Source organism: Urocitellus parryii, chromosome 5 (assembly GCF_045843805.1).
Source record: "Urocitellus parryii isolate mUroPar1 chromosome 5, mUroPar1.hap1, whole genome shotgun sequence".
In the NCBI taxonomy this organism is placed as follows: domain Eukaryota; kingdom Metazoa; phylum Chordata; class Mammalia; order Rodentia; family Sciuridae; genus Urocitellus; species Urocitellus parryii.
The window spans coordinates 63,627,172-63,644,684 of NC_135535.1; the positions used below are offsets into that span (position 1 = coordinate 63,627,172).

Genomic DNA, 17,513 nt, shown 5'->3' on the forward strand with positions numbered 1-17,513 from the left:
TGCTCATTTTGCATGGGTATGTTTCCAAATCTGAACACCATGTCTGAAAAGTCTATCTGGATTCCTCAAGTCGAGATGATCTCAATAAGCTTGGGCCACCTCATATAATAGCAGTTGAACCAGCTTTTAACCAGTTGTATCTGTTTGTAGTCCAGTTTAAGGGTTTCATTAATCAATTGATTCATTAATAATTTGTTTCATTCATTCATTCCATCAATCAAGCTTTATAAGCATCAATTATTGGCAAAGCATTGTGTTAAGAATCAAAGGATTCAGTACATGATCAAGACTGGAAACTTCTGGAAAGTTCATGGTTTTGTCCTAGGAAAGGGGCTGGGATGTTGCGTAGCCTGGGGGTAACATGCAGGGAAGAGAAGGACAAAAGGGCAGAACCAGACCACTGGGGAAATACGCACTTGAGTCACCCTTCCCACAACCCTACCCCATGAGCTCTGACATCCCTGTCTTTTCCTCCTTTCCCCCAGTTCTGAGACTGCTCCTGCCAAGAGCACACAGGCCACACCCTTGGCAGAGCTTCATACGCAGGAGACACAACGAAAAAAGACCTGTCCTGGAGAGATAAGAAGTTAACTTGGCAAGCTCAGAGCTGTGCAGGCCGCCTCTTCTCTTGGACAAACCAAGCCAGTGCCTAAGCCTTGGAAAACACCGGGTTGGCAGTTCTCAGGCTTTTGGAGTCAGACTTGTTCAGTAGTGCTGCTGGCCTAGCCAGAACTAGCCTCCTGAGACTGGTAGGGGACTCTCAGGAGCATGCCTGCTACCAGAGAATGGTCCCCAGGGGCCCTGTGTATCTGGCTCCTGACCTGGCATCCTGCACTGTGCATGGTGCCTGGTGCACTTAGTGGATCTGTGAGAATTGGTTGAATATTTTGTTGAGTTGATCTTTGAGCTTCCTGTTCCATGGGACCTGGAATAAAGCCAGAGGAATGCCAAAATGTAGGAAGCAAGAAAGGAAGCCTTAGAGGAGCCCCATAGTTTCTCTAGGAAGTTTTCAAAGCAAACAAATATCTGTCATGTTGGGTTTTGCCAGTGTCTGATCAATGTGCATTCAGGTGAGCTTCACATTTTCTCTTAGAAGATAATCATAAGCCCAAAAGCCACTGAGCTGAAGCCTGGAATAGAGGGAGATTGGTGATCATCCTGGTCTTTGTCTCTAGCAAGGGAGGAAGAGAGGTCATTACTTTGTTCCTGAGTCTAGCACTGAGCTCGACCGTGACCACTTAGTAACCGTGTGCTGACTGTGGAGTGAATCGTATCACCCCTTCTGTGGAGACACTTTCCCAGAGTTTGGTGGACCTCACTGTCTCCATCACTCAGGGACCCAGAACCTCCCCTACTCCTTCCACTTCACTTTTCAGAGCTGAGCCTGAATCTGGTAGCACCCAGGGGTGGTTGCTGGGTAGAGAGACCTGAGCTAAGCCCCTGATGCAGGTCAGCATGCCTCCTGGGTCCTGTCAGACAAAGCTAGGAGGTGGCCATGCCCAAGCACAGGGCACCGCCAGGCACCGCCCCCTGCTAGGTAAGCCTGCCACCTTAGCACTTTTACCATTTCAGCTTGTTCTCAAGGTGTGTTTGGTAGCCTGGAACAAACTTACTGCCTTAGGGCAAACCCAGCCCATGAATATTTGGGATTAATTATCCCTCCTTCATTGGAGCCCAGCAACCTCCTCAAATGTATATAAAGGGATTTATTCTGCCCAGGTCTCCAGTCCCTCTCCCTCCTCTGACTCTGTGTCCCTGCTTACCTCTCACGCTCTTCTGTTCACTAACCTCCTCGCCATGAGCAGACAAGCCGGCAAGAAATCCATCAGCAGCGGGAGCCAGGGCTTCTCCGGCCGCTCGGCCGTGGTGACCGGCAGCAGCAGGATGAGCGGTGTGACCCGCTCTAGGGCAGCCGGTGGTGGGGCCTCTGGGTTACGGGGCACAGCAGGTGGCTTTGGCAGTCGCAGCCTCTATAACCTAGGTGGCAACAAGAGTATCTCCTTCAGTGTGGCAGCTGGGGGCTCAAGGGCTGGTGGCTTTGGTGGAGGACGTAGCATCTATGTCAGTGGCTTTGGAGGTGGTTATGGAGGTGGCTTTGGGAGTGGGTATGGAGGTGGCTTTGGCGGTGGCTTTGGAGGTGGCAGAGGAATGGGAGGTGGGCTTGGGGGAGCTGGTGGGCTTGGAGCTGGTGGGCTTGGAGGAGCTGGTGGGCTTGGGGGAGCTGGTGGCTTTGGTGGTCTTGGAGGTTTGGGTGGTCTTGGAGGTTTGGGTGGGCCTGGTGGCTTTGGTGGGCCTGGTGGCTTTGGCCCTGGAAGCTTCCCTGGAGGAATTCAGGAAGTAACCATTAACCAGAGCCTCCTGCAGCCCCTCAATGTGGAGATTGACCCCCAGATTGGGCAAGTGAAGGCCCAGGAGCGTGAGCAGATCAAGACTCTCAACAACAAGTTCGCCTCCTTCATTGACAAGGTGACGAAGCTATGATGGATCCTCACTGTTAGGCTAAGGACTTTGAATTTGACATTTAGAGTCATTAGTGTTTAACTGTGTCCTGGACAGGCCAGGCTGGACATGAGGGTCTCAGGCAGAATTCTGGGGGGGTTCTGGGAAGATACTCAGGGCTGATGAGTTTGTCCTCAGAGTCAAGCAGGAGTGTGAGTGTGTGTGTGTGTGTGTGTGTGGGGGGTTGGAAAGACAATGGTCCCCTATTTGGACCCAAACTCTCCATATCCTGCTTGTGTGACCCTATGCCCCAGTCTCCTTCCCTTTGCCTTACCTAGGCCTAGGCTGACAGAGCTGGCAGCTCAAACCAAGAGCCATGGCCACTTGCGAGGAAGAGTTTGACCCAGAACTGAGGACTTTGCAAATAGGAGCTATCTTCTGAGACTTTTAATGAGGCCCTTTTCCCTATGTGTGGTGCCTTGCAAAGAGACAGATGTCTCCGAGATGAGATGAATGAGGCTTAAGTGGAACCCTAAAGACCAAGGGGCTTTGAGAAGTTGGTGATTTCCTCTATGCCCCTACTCAACCTTCTCAGGAAAAGGAAGGTGTTCCATGACTTTCTTCAGATCAGGACAGCTCACATGGGGCTGTCTTCCCTCCAGTCTCAAGAGAGGTGCTGACTGTGACATGTCAATCAGTGTTGGTTCCCAGTGGTTCATAGCCTTTGAAGAACTGTGTCGTCTGTAGTCTTATGTGGAAATGGTGCTGCTGGGTACATTTTTGTAGAGAGTGCTGCATTTTGGGAAATTGGGATAGAGTTTTGAAGTCCCCAGGAACACCAAGCATCTTTCTCATTTTTCATTGAGGCAGGGGTATTTCCAGTTTCCCTGCACATCTCTCCTTTCCTGGTAACTTTCTAAGCCATGCTGCAAACTTAGTGCTTGGATTGATTCCCCCATCTGACTACATTCTCTGCAGCTGTAGCAGGAGCTGGAGCTCTTCACGTGCTTTCTAGGCCTTTGTGCTGGTGGACCAGGAGATATAGACACCCAGACCTACCTGAGCTAATTAAGGGCCTCCACTCCTCCGCTGCACGTTTTGTCTGATGTTGCCTCCCCCATGTGCTGCAGGTGCGGTTCCTGGAGCAACAGAACAAGGTCCTGGAGACCAAGTGGGAGCTGCTCCAGCAGCAGGGCACCAATTCCATCACAGGAACCAACAACCTTGAGCCCCTTTTTGAGAACCACATCAACTATCTGCGGAACTACCTGGACAGCATCCTCGGGGAGAAAGGCCGCCTGGACTCCGAGTTGAGGAACATGCAGGACCTGGTGGAGGACTTCAAGAAGAAGTGAGTGGCAGGGCAGGAGTGGGAAGATGTCATGGGTCACCCTTCTCAGAGTCATGGCCCTGTCTGCATTCCTTGTGACTGCTGTGTTGTGGTGTCACCTAACCTCTTTCCCTCTTCTTGCCTTCATGGTGGATAGTTGGGTTTATTGGGTTCCCCCTCACTCTCCTTCTCCAAGCATAGTCCTTTACAAATGAACTTGGGGCAAGAGGGTTGAGATTACAGTCAAAACTTTTTCTCATGAGCCAGGTCAGGGAAGATCTATTCTTTAGGTTTGCTTGGGATTGAGGAGTTTCCTGGGGCCAGTTTGCCTGGGAAATTGGAATGGCTGGTCCCCCTAACTATTAGGGAGATAGGAGGATGTGTTCATCTAAGAGGTTGGGATAGCGACAGAGGGGTGGAAGAGATTTCAGAGAACAGTTGTATTGATGATTAATAACCAAATTCATCTATTTCTTACTTTCACAGATATGAGGATGAAATCAATAAACGTACAGCTGCTGAGAATGAATTTGTGACCTTGAAGAAGGTATGTGTGAGGTTTCTGGGTCTCGTAGCTGCAGATTTCCAGCTGGCTTCGGGGATCTCCTTACTCTGCTGCCAGGGGGCTTCCAAGTTCAGGCCATTGGAGCAAAAAACAGAAATCACATGCACATTAGTTGGAAAGATCCTTGAAAGAGTCAGTTCACTGGCCTTTAGTTTTTGATGGAATTGAACTCTGAGCTAGGAATCACCTCTTGGTTGTGGTGCCCCATCTTGGACAAGGACCATCTCAAGCATTGGTTCCCCCGGCTCTCTCGCTGTAGTTTGCAGCTTGTTCTTTGGAGGAATAAGGCCTTTATGCTCCTGTCTCTCTCAGGATGTGGACGCTGCCTACATGAACAAGGTGGAGCTTCAGGCCAAGGTGGATGCCCTGATGGATGAGATCAACTTCCTGAGGACCCTCTATGATGCAGTGAGAATGTTTCCTACTAAGAGAGGGAGGGGGAGATGTTTTCAGATTCGGGACTGTGGCATTTTGGTATATATTTTGAAAACTATTGGCGAAGAACCTAGAGATGAGGCCCTTTGGAAGGGGTTTGGCAGTATGGTCTGTAGACATTGAGTTCTCTGTAGGGCTGGGGCAGGGTGGGCTAGATATACCTTTACAACTAAGAGTCAGTGAGTGGGACTGTTGATCAGGACTCTCTGGGGCTCTGTGTTCTTGTTGCAGAGACCCTGAAAGTTAATAGTTTCCTTTTGTGTTGGCAGGAGCTGTCTCAGATGCAGAGCCATGTCAGTGACACGTCTGTCATCCTCTCCATGGACAACAACCGCAACCTGGACCTGGACAGCATCATTGCTGAGGTCCGCGCCCAGTATGAAGATATTGCCCAGAGGAGCAAGGCTGAGGCTGAGGCCCTGTACCAGACCAAGGTGCGTGTGAGGCATTTCTCAGAGGACTCACTGGGGATGTCAGGGAGGCTGTGGCCTATGGGACTCCTAGGTGGTGAGTTCCTAAGGTTACTGGGGGCACCCTTCTTGGTTCTACATCCTTCAGTGATTGTTCAGTTGCAGAAGTCTTGTTCCCTGGTGGGAGGGGAGATATTTGCACTGTCCCCTGCCAGGCCTTAGGGGATTGATTCTCGATTGCTCAGTGACTACAGTCTGGAAGAATTTTCTACCATAACAAATCAGTTGTCCTCTTCCCTGCTGAAACCCAATTCAATGCCATTTTCGGAAATGCTTACTAAGCATCTCAAGGTTTGGTAGGGGGTGTTGGGTACAGAAACAAGTCAGGCAAAGTCTTCCCTTTTGCTTTCTAGTTGGGAGAGCTGCAGAGCACAGCTGGCAGGCATGGAGATGACCTGAAAAGCACCAAGAGTGAGATCATGGAGCTCAACAGGATGATCCAGAGACTTCGGGCAGAGATCGAGAACATCAAGAAGCAGGTGGGGTGGTCCTGAATGCTGGCTCCTGGGCTGCCTAGTGAGTGATGGGGGTGAGGAAGTCCTTTCTTAACTAGGAATGGCCTTCTGGAGGTCATCCTAGTTAGCATCTGCCTCCAGGGAGTTCAAAGAGCAAACTAGTCTAGATGATTGGTGACTCTGTGGATGGAGACAAAATGGAGATGCTAGGGTGGGGTGATGCTCCCCGACTTTAGAATGGGTAATTCATTCTAGGATGCAGAAGGCCTTGGACCCTTTAATTGGGCTCATCTCATTTAACTTCCCCTTTCCCAGAATGCCAATCTGCAGACGTCCATCGCAGAAGCTGAGCAGCGTGGGGAGATGGCTCTCAAGGATGCCAATGCCAAACTCCAAGACTTGCAGGCTGCCTTACAGCAGGCTAAGGATGACCTGGCCCGGTTGCTGAGGGACTACCAGGAGCTGATGAATGTCAAGCTGGCCCTGGACGTGGAGATTGCCACCTACCGCAAGCTCCTGGAGGGCGAGGAGTGCAGGTGAGCCTCCAGTCCCATCTCCCTGACCCAAGTCACATGCTGAGGGCCATGTAAGTGACCAGGTGAAGGGAGATGGTGGCCTGATGGAAAGAGAGAAGCCCACCTGATACAGCAGGGCCCAAGAAACGCCTTCCTTAGATCTTGCAGAGAGCTATTTGCCTTTACCAGCCCACTCCGTTCACAGGAAGCCAATGCATGTATGCAGACAGTGTGTGCAGGTCTCCTTGTTATGGCTGGAGCTTACCAACCTGCCAGGCTTCTGAGTTCAGTTCTAGTTGCTATTCCTCTCCTTGGTCTAAGAACTTGCTGGAGACAGCTTAGTGACAGAGCTGCCTTTCTCTCGCTTTCTTGTTTAAACAGGATGTCTGGAGAGTGCCCGAGTGCTGTCAGCATCTGTAAGTAGCTAAAGGAACCCTGACAATCAGAGTTGATTCTCAAATATCTGTACTAATACAGGAAAGTAGTGATCACTTAAGAAAACATTCCTATATAAGTTGGAGGAGTATTCTGGAAATGGAGAGGCTAGTGGATTGGCTTTTGAAATTGTCCTGGGTTCAGGGTACTTTTAATTGGTATAGATGGTCAGTAAGAAGGATCCAATAAGAAGCCCATCACTGGGGGAAAAATTCAGACACTGGACCCAAGGGGGTCATCAAGGGTTGACCATATATAAAAGGAACCCTTGGCTACTTCACAATGACAACATTACTGGAGTGCATAACTGATGACATTAGAATGGCTCACAGTGATCATCAGATACACCGATCACTCCTGATCTCCCTGAGCCTGGTGGCTCATTAATTAATTATAACACGGTGCTGTGGGCACTGGGCCACTGACTGCTGTCCTCTCCTCCCCGACAGCTGTGGTCAACAGCAGCAGCACAACGTCGGCCTCAGCAGGTGGTTATGGAGGCGGTTATGGCGGTGGCCTTGGTGTAGGAGGTGGTGCAGGCAGTGGCTTTGGCCTGGGAGGTGGCAGTGGACTCGGAGGTGGCAGTGGACTCGGCGGTGGCATCGGCATCGGACTCGGCGGCGGCAGCGGATTTGGTGTTGGCAGTGGACTTGGTGGCGGCAGCAGTTTCAGCAGTGGCAGTGGCTTTGGCTCCAGCTCTGGAGGTCGCGGTGGCGTCAGCGGCGGAGGTTTCAGCTCAGGCAGTACCCGCGGGAGCAGCATCAAGTCCTCCCAAATCTCCCAGTCCTCCCAGCGCTACATCCGATAAAGAGCGCTCACGGGCACCCGCACTGCAGCAAGCCCAGTGTCTCGCTCCCCACCTGTCTTTTTCTTCCCCTCCCAGTGTCAGTGATACCCCCAGTGCCTTGCCCCTGCCTCCAAGGAGCGGCTTCTTGGGCTGGAAGGCGAGCGCTCTTGCTCTTCCATTCACATCCCTGGCCAAGTCGCCTCTCTCTGGCTCCAGCCTGCGCCTGTGATTATCCAGCTGTGGCCTCAGCTGCCACCTTCCGCTGCCCTCGGTGTTCTCTCTCTGGTTGGGAGAGTCACCATGGTTCTGATGTATATAACATGCAGCACCCTCTGCTCATCTGTTCTGTCACCAATAAAGTGCATTGTGTCTCACCCCAGGCCTCTGAGAATTCCTTCACATCCTTCTTCCCACTGGACCTACCCTTCTGGTCACCTCCCTGGGCTCTCTGCCTTCTACCTCTCCCATGTGGACTCTGTGGTCAACAGAGCAGCTGGAGCACTCCCTGCTCTAAAACAAGACAGTTTGTCCCCACCATCGGCTGAATGAGACTGGAATGGGCACCAGCTGGTTGTTCATTTATTCCTTGAGCCCTGTGGGGAGGGGCTGAGGGGATTCACAGCTCCTGGGGGGAGGCTGGGCCATGTGGGCACCTATCTCCTCTTACCTCCTCTCATTTGGAGGAAGTAGGAAGGCCTTGGGGACAGAGGGTTTTTCCTCTGGTCCCCATTCCAGCTGACATCCAGAAAATGTTTCTGCCATCAAGGTGCCTTGGGACAGTGTGAATTGCAGTATTCCTCAAGAGCAGTCTGTCTCAAAGTCTGACCCAGAGCACCAGTCCATTGAAACACTCTGAAATTAAAGGTCCCATGCCCATTAGAGTTTCTTTCTTTGAAGCACAAATCAGAGATTCTGAGCAGTCCTGTAGCAAAGAAAACTTGTTTTTTAACCCAGCATTTTCCACAGAGAACCCACTGGGAAAGAATTGCTGATAGCCCGCAGAAAACACAAAAGCTCTGTTGTCCCGGCTCTGCCCTGCCCCAGGCAGCCCGGGTGGAGTGCTAGCTGGCCATTGGAAGATTGTCCAGAAGATCATTGCTGGAAGAGACTCAGGAGCAAGGAGCCCAAGGCCTCAATTTGCATCTTTCAGATGAAGGGGTTGGGGGTTTTATAGCAGGTGAGGATGTGAGCTACAAATGGACCCAAGTGTCCTGAGTCTAGGTTCCTTCACTTCCCCAGTCTCTGAGGCTGCCTTCCTTCCGGTCATGGCCTGCTGCCTGGGCACCAGTGAGCACGTAGGCTATCTTTGAAAACGTTCATCCAGACCAGGCCAGGGAAGCAGTATTTCCATCCTAGGTCAAAGCCCACTTGCCACAGTATCCACTTGCCACAGGTCTCACATTTAGACAGTGTCCTCTGTCCTCTGCTGCTCTCCCTGGACTCCAACCTATGCCCACTGGCCTTGTTCCTCCTGTGAGGTTTGCAGGAGACCCTACTATCTAGGAAGTCCTTTAATGGTGGGGATCCATGAAGCTTCTTAAAGGAGACCTTGGCTCAGGAGGAGTGGGTGGTGGAGAGGTCTATGTCTTAGAGGCATCAGGGGAGTGGCTGGGATAGCTGACCTTGGCATCAGTACGTAAGACTGAAGAAGCTTTTAATTCCATGTTTGGCTGATATTTTGAGTCCAGCCCTGACAATTTCTAGTGCAGCCTGCAAATACCTTCCAGGGAACTTGAGCTGATTCCCAGTGCCCCTTCTTTTCCCTTCACCTCGTCACTTACATAGTTTCTTTGTGCAATTCTGTGTTGACTTTCCAAGTGCTCTTCAGTTGCTGGGCTGGGGTTTGCTCTTTTATTTTTTTAAAAAAATATTCTTTAGTTGTTAATGGGCTTCATTTATTTATATGCGGTGCCTCACACATGCTAGGCAAGCACTCTACCACTGAGCCAAACCCTAGCCCCTGCTTTCTTGTACTTGACTAGATTTTTCCTTCTTTGAGTAGGGATTGGTGGGTGTCATCTGTCTATCCTTTTTCTGTCCTCCAAGGCATGTTTTTATCACAAGGAGAAAGAACAGTGATTGTTGGATACCACCTACTTGATGCCTGGGGTTTGGGGCCACTGTTCCATGGTGAAGAATCTCTTCTCTCCTATGTTTTGATCCTCACCCTCTTCTCTGGGCGTGGAGTGACGTTATCATCATATGATATCACAGAGGACCAATTTTTATCCTTGACTCTCTGCATCTGCCGACTTCTCCCTGACTCCCACTGGAAGGAGTGCTCAAAAGAGCAAGCTCCTGTTCTAAGAAGTCGTCACTCACTGGCTCACATGCTCCTTGACATTGAGGAGAACAAGGTGTATTTGCAGATTTCAGGCTATTTCCTTCTATCTTCTGGGATGCAGGATGCAGGCCAGAGCAGGTATTGCTGTGATAGTGACACACCCACAAAAGCCTGGGTTAAGGGAACTGGGATCATTTTCCAGAAGAATATGGAAGTAGTTTAACACCTAATTATGGGTAATCCAGACCTGACTGCTGGTGATGAAGATTTGCACGTAAACTTTTGGGTAATTTGGAGGTAAATCTCTACATGACTCCTCTCTGTTTTGTCTAGAGTTGGATGGAGATTTTGTCAGATAATCATCAGAAATCTCATCTTTTGGGACTTGGGCCACCTCTTCTTTGCCTTCTTAGCACTTCAGCCCAAGTGTATTCTCTCTGCTGACAAAGGCCAGACACACAAACACCTCGCAATACTCTTGGGATGACTGAGAAAAACTCAATTCTGAAAATACTCTTTCCCATATTTTGTCTGACTTTTTTGTCTGCATCCCTTATAAGCCCTTTTGGCAGACAAAGTACAGAACACACATCTCTCATGCCTGACAGCAAGCTAATCGCTACCAACCCTTCAGCCCAGGTGAAGGCTGGAGGTAAAGCAGGTCTCCTAGGAAACCACCAGTGGAGGTTTTCCAGATACCCTTGGAATCCATGGTGACATGAGAGAATGTTGACAGCTCCTTAAACCCCCTGAGAACAAGGGGGCAGGAAAAGTTGGCTGTAGGTGGCCATAAAGCTGTGGTTCTCAATGGAGATGATTCTACCTCCAGGGAACACATGGCAATGTCTGATGACATTTTTGGTTGTCAGAACTGGAGGGGGGCTGCTGGCATCTAGAGGACAGAAGCCTGAATGATACTGAACATCCTACAGTGTGCAGGTCAACAAATAAATAGCCATCTGGAAACGTCAGTAATGCTACTGTTGGAAAACCTTCACCCAAGCAAGAGGGTTTTGCAGTCACCCTCTCCCTGGGAGAGGGTCACTAGTTGGAGTGACATTATTATAGTGGAGTTGACAGAGACCCTTCTGGATTTGAAAGAAGTTTCTTTCTTTCTTTCTTTCTTTCTTTCTTTCTTTCTTTCTTTCTCTCTCTCTCTCTCTCTCTCTCTCTCTCTCTCTCTCTCTCTCTCTCTCTCTCTCCTTCCCTCCCTCTTTTTCTCTTTCTTTCTTTCTCCTTATCTTTTTGTTGGTACTAGAGAGTGAGCTCAGGAGTGCTCTACCGTGAGATAGCCCCAGTCCTTATTATTTTTTTTATGCTGAGACGGGGTCTGCTAAGTTGTCCATTCTGGTCTTGAACTTGAGATCCTTCTGTCTTAACCTCTTGAGTTGCTAGAATTATAGGCATATGTCATCACTCCTGGGAGTTTGTTTTAAGATGAAAATGACTTTTATTTTGGACCAAAGCCATAGGAAACAAGCCAGGTAAACTGTGTGGCTTTATTTAGGGATTTTCAAGCCTGTGCCATGACCTGTGAAGGGCTTGCAGTTCTGGTATAAACCTGCACCTTTGTCACTCTGTTCCCTTTTCTGGGAATGCTCACTCCCACTTTGGCCACTCATGTATCCTTGGTAGTCACTTGGGCGCTGCCTTGTGAAATCTCCCAGATCCCATATCGTGCTGGTTGCCTGTCTGTGCTCCCACAGGATTTTCTTAGACCTTTCTGTCATGTGCCATGTTCTATTGAAATGACAAGTCTCAGTGTCTGCTCTCCACACCAGAATGGAAGTTGCTTGAAGGGACAGGGTCTCCTTACTCATCTTTATGCTCCTTCACCAGTAGCCCAGGGCCTGGAACTGTGGACCTCACTGTGCTCCTGAGATTTTGAAGAGAGGAGGGCGGACTCCTGCATGCAATTGGTGCTTGTTGTATTTAACAAAAACAACAAGATTAAAAAACTAACTTCTGTTCCTGGTGTAAGTCATACACTGGGCATCTTGCATGTCATCTCAGTTAATCCTTACAGCTGCCGTGGGAGGCAGGTAGTAATTACCCCTCATTTTTTCAGTTGAGGACATTGGGGCTTAGAGAGGCAGAGTGACATGCTTGAGTGGAAGTGGCAGATCTGGGTCTCAAATCCAAAGCCCACGAGCTTAATCACTGTGCTATGCTGCCAAGTGGGGCCAGATCTTCCTGGCCTCTGGGTGCTCCTCTTTGGTATGCTCTGCAGCTCTGGCAAGTGGCGCTAACAACTTTCTGGGGTACGGAGGAGCCACCAACCAAACCTAAGGTTCCTGTGTCCACAGGAGAGGTTTCCACAGGGAAGGCCCTAAGCAGGTGGGCAGGTCCACCTTCAACTCCAGAGAATTTTCCATCTCCAGCTGGAGAAGCCAGAGAGATTGAAGTGGGGAGATGACTCAACAACCAAGGGTGTTTCTCTTTGATGCAAAGAGGCATTCTAAGGTTTCAAACATTTTCATCTGCACTAGTTGATGTTTCAAGGCAGATCTAACCACCACATTCTCTGAGTGGGTTCTTTCAATGTCAAAGTGGACTTCTTGCTCTGTGGCAATGTCTTTTGACTTGCTGATATCCACACAGAAATAAAAAGGTCCCATGAATTTATGACAACCTTTGGAGTTGGGTAATCTGATTAAAATCTTGACTCGGTAAGCTGATTGACTTGGACAAGTTAATTAACCTCATGTCCTCATCTGTAAAATATGAATAAAAATTCTGACCTTGAAGAATTTTTATGACAAATAGAAAGGATACCTGTAAGCAGCCTAAGTCAGCGCTGCACTGAAGACGTGCACTTAAGCAATGCTATTTTTACAATATTTTCACAGGTGAAAGGAGAAAGGATTTGAAGAGGCAAAATTCTTTTCTTTTTTAAAAAATATTTTTAGCTGCAGACAGACACAGATTTGTTTTATTTATTTTTATGTGGTGCTGAGGATTGAACCCAGCTCCTCATGTGTGCTATGCAAGTGCTTGGAGCCACCACCCCAGCCCCAGGAAAATTGTTTTCACTAAAATATCATCCTCAAACTTTTGTGACGTATGCAGTACTCAACAAATATTTATTACTTGCTGGATTGCATTACCCATGAGCCCCTACAGCAGGAAACTGGCTTGGCTAGGGAGGGAGGCATGTTGCTCCCAATGCAAATACCATGATCCCTTGCAACTTATTGCAAAAATTATCACATATTTCAATATTGCATTGACCTATACTGGGCCACCCTGCAGAATTCCTTTCTCCTCTTTGGCTTCAAACTGACACTTCCCAAGAAGGCTTTGTACATTGACATTTCCATCACAAGGGCAAGTGCCGGACACATGTCCTGTGTAAGAGCATTCTCTCTCTCTCTCTCTCTCTCTCTCTCTCTCTCTCTTTCTTTTCTAGTGCTCAAGATTGAACCCAGGGCCTTGTGCATGTAGGCAAGTGCTCTACCACTGAGCTATCCCCCAGACATTCGTAAAGGTTTTCTAACATTACTTCTGACAACCCCCACAGTGAGTCCTAAGAGGAGGTTATGCTAACTCCGATTTGCTCAATGGAAACTTTAGGCCCAGATGGCATGCAGCTGGAGAGTAGCAAGGAGGGGGACTCTGCCCACCTCCAAGATCTTCATGTTTTCCACTCCATTAAGTGACAAGAGAAGAGAGGGAGGAGATGCAGTTATGTGAGTTCCAGAAAATCCAGCATGGCTTCTGGGAAGTCCCAGAAAGATATGTGACTTTCCAGATATGGTGAGAAATACACAGGGACAGGGGAGTTGGTCCTCAGAGAACCTGTCCATTTTATAGCGTTCCAGGGACCTTCTTCCTGTTTCTTCAACCTCAGGCCTCAGTTTGCTCTCAGCTTCCTGCTGTCTTACTTGCACTAAGTCCTCTGCAGGGATGAGCAGTCTTCTTACCATGAGGCTGGTCTATGTGCCATTCTCACCCACCCTTAAAGGGTAGCTGGACTGGTGTTTCCCCAAGTGTATTCAACAGCATGGCTCTAGGGGTTAAGATAGAAAGATGTGCTGGGCTTGGTGGTGCACATCTGTAATCCCAGCAGCTTGGGAGGCTGAGGCAGGAGGATGACGACTTCAAAGCCAACCTCAGCAAAAGTGAGGCGCTAAGAACTCAGTGAGACCCTGTCTCTAAACAAAATACAAAATAGGGCTGGGAATCTGATCAATCCTTGGAACCTCCCCCGACTCCTCCCCACCAATAAAGATAGAAAAATACATTGTTAAATTTGAGCAGCTCTGGGAAGTTCTTCTCTACTATCTCCTACAGTGAATAAAGATAATATTGCCAATGACAGATTTATTCAACTGCTGAGAAAACAATAGCAACTTGCTAGGTAAGGTGATGCTTTGGCAGGCTTGGGGACATGAATGAGGGGAACTGAACCCAGACACACACATTTTAGTGGTGTTTCCATCACCTCTCTTTTTCACATTCTTCCCATACATGCCAGGGTGGTAGCATTGAGGCACACTTAGGAGGCTGCCAGAGGCTGCCTTGGTACTGGAGCCCAGGAAGGGGGAAGGAATTGGAGACACCAAGTCCATGGGCTCTCACGTGGGGCTTCAGCTGAGCCTGGCTCAGTTTTTTTCCCAGAGAGGTCATTTGATCTGCTTTGAAAGGAATTCCAAAGAATATGAGTAAAGACCTCACCAGGAAGGACCGACATCCTAATTAATGGGTGGGAGTAAATGTTTCTAAGAAAAACCTGGCACAGAATCTTCCTTGTGCATTGACTATGGATGATAATGTTGATTTAAAAATCCAAACATTTGTTGCTGGACACTACGTGTTTACCTTGCAGAGCAACCGTGAAGAAGGTGGATGTCTCCTTTTACAAATAAGGAAAGAGAGTAGAAGTCAAGTACCTTGTCCAAGGTTATCATGTGGTGAGAAGTGGATGTGGGATTTGAGACCAGGTCTTCTCAATTCCATGACAGGCTTCCTGTTAGACCACAGTTACCTTACCCTTATGTGGCATTTAAAATAATTTCAAAGGACTTTCACTTACATTGCATTCTGCAAAGTTCATGACAAACCAGAGATAGGAAAGGGTTGACGGATTGGAACACAGGCTTAATGTGTTAAATCATGGCCAAAGTTACCCAGCCTGAGTCCAACCTACTATTCCAGTTGCTTTCTTTCCCTCCACTCATGCTCAGCTTCCTTTCCTACTATCCTTAGGGTTACAAAGTCATCTTGAGAGCAGCCAGGGCCCAGCATAACTTATTTCTTCCATGTCCCCAGGCAGAGTACCACCAGTAGCTAATCTCACGTATTTACTGTGTCAAGTTCTTTACTAGCATTTTATTTTTATATTTATTTAACTTGTTTAATGTTCACTACAATCAGGAAGTACCTATTATTATTAGCCCCATTTTACAGTTGATAAAACTGGACACATAAAAGTTAAGAAAACTTGTCGAAGGTCAAAGAGCTGGTAAGTGGTGAGCAGGATCCAACCAGGTGGACAGGTCACAGGCAAGCTGCAGACCAGAGAACTGAGAATAAGCTCCTGAGCACTTGAAACTCCTTGACTCCATTCCTTCACAGTTCTCAGTTCTTCAATCCTCTGCTTAGCCTGGCTTGTCCGGGAACCATCACAGAGGGACTGATCCTAGCTACTATCTTGACTGGAATTCTGAAGATAGACAGCCATCTGTTGTGTGGGGAGTCTAGAATTGGAGGCTCCCTCTTACTCTTGTCATGCTGTGTGAAATCTCACATCGACTCAGCAAGTGGAGTTTGCTCTTGCCATGTGTGGTGGGGCTGGGCATAGAGGGTGTGGCATGGGGATGGGGGACGGCTGAGCTCCCAGAAGTCAGAAGAACTGTGTGCGAGTTCTTCCATCAAGGGTCCTCCATCTCCCACTCCCTGTCCCAGAGGGGACATCTATGGTCTAGACAAGGGCTTTCCAACTTCCTGGATCCTAAGGATTATCCAGAGGGTTTGTTAAGAAATACAGACCTGGGCTGGGGTTGTAGTGCACTGGTGGAGTGCTTGCCTAGCACAAGTGAGGCATCACATAAAAATAAATAAACTAATTAAATAAAGGTATTGTGTCCATCTACAACTAAAAAGTATATATATATTAAAAATTATATATATAAATTATATGTATAAATTTTACATAAGTATACATACATATATGTGTGTGTGTGTGTGTGTGTGTGTGTATAGTGCAAATAAAGAGCTTGGTGGAGGGGTCTGTATTTCTTTATATATATAGAACAGAAAAAAATATATATACACACACACACACACACATATAATACATAATACATGGGCTGGGGATGTGGCTCAAGCGGTAGCACGCTCTCCTGGCATGTATGTGGCCTGGGTTCGATCCTCAGCACCACATACAAACAATGATGTTGTGTCCGCCAATAACTAAAAAATAAATATTAAAAACATTCTCTCTCTCTCTTTTTTTTTTATTTTTTTATTTTTTTTAAATTTTTTTTATTTTTTTTATTTTTTAGTTCTCGGCGGACACAACATCTTTGTTGGTATGTGGTGCTGAGGATCGAACCCGGGTCGCACGCATGCCAGGCGAGCACGCTACCGCTTGAGCCACATCCCCAGCCCTCTCTCTCTCTCTTAAAAAACATTGTCTCTCATTTTAAAAAAAGTACATAATACATGCATATGAAAATAAGCCACATAAAAAATAAATTAATTAAATAAAGGTATTGTGTCCATCTTCAACTAAAAATTTTATACATATATAAATTAAAAAATTATATATAAGTTATATATAAATTGTATGTATATAAGTTGTATATATATATTATATATATATATAAATATACACACACACATACATATGTATATATATAAAGTTTGCAAATAAAGAGCTTGGTGAAGGGGTCTGTATTTCTTTATATATATATAAATGTATGTATATATGTGTGTGTGTGTATATATATATATGTATATAAATATATGCATGTATGTATATGTGTATATATAAAGAAATACAGACCCCTTCACCAAGCTTTTTATTTGCAGATTTTCATTCATGAGATTGGGCCAGGAAGTTGGCCTAGATTTTCTTTTCTTTTTTTGGGGTGGGGGTACTAGGGATTGAACCCAGGGGCACTTTACCACTGAGCTTCATCCATCCTCAGCCCTTTTTTACTTTTTTATTTTGAGACAGGGTCTTGGTGCGTAGAGCCTTGCTAAGTTGCTGAGGCTGGCTTTAAACTTGCAATTCTGCCTCAATTGCCCAGGCTGGCCTTGAACATGGCAATCCTCCTGTTTCAGCCTCTGGAGTCACTGGGATTACAGGCGTGCACCACCATTCCTGGCGGGGCCTGGATATTTGTGTTCTTAGCCAAGAGTCATTATCAGTGGACATGTCCTTGGTGTGCTTGCTCTAAGGTAGGAGCTGGACAGTGAGAACAGGTGGGATTCCATCCCTTTCCTTGAGGACCTAGAACGGCGGTGACCAGTGAGTGGGACTATGACAGGAACCGTACAGGGTGTGTTGGGAGAACAGAAAGGGTTCCTGACCCAGACCAGGAGGTAGAGTGGGGAGGAGATCATACCTTTCAGATCTGAGTTGGGACCTTAACACGACACACTCTGTCACTCAGAGACAAGTGGGGGTCCTTGAACTGACTCTTCCAGTCATCCGAAGCGTCCCCACATTCTGTCCCCTCTCGTTGCCAGATCTAAAAATCACACGCAGGACTTGGTCTTCCCTGCACATGCCCCCTCCTCTTTCTATGCCTCCCATTCCCCAGGGGCTGGACATGTTGGCTCCTCTTTA

General features: G+C 47.7%; 1 protein-coding gene across 1 annotated transcript; it reads left to right on the plus strand.

Moving 5' to 3' along the window:
- Window positions 1-1,797: 1,797 nt before the first annotated feature.
- On the plus strand, window positions 1,798-7,452 carry Krt3 (keratin 3). Its single transcript, XM_026398768.2, has 9 exons — window positions 1,798-2,466; window positions 3,570-3,790; window positions 4,256-4,316; window positions 4,647-4,742; window positions 5,039-5,203; window positions 5,593-5,718; window positions 6,010-6,230; window positions 6,591-6,625; window positions 7,094-7,452. The coding sequence occupies exons 1-9, from the start codon at window positions 1,798-1,800 to the stop codon at window positions 7,450-7,452; spliced, it is 1,953 nt and encodes a 650-aa protein (XP_026254553.1).
- Window positions 7,453-17,513: the final 10,061 nt, after the last annotated feature.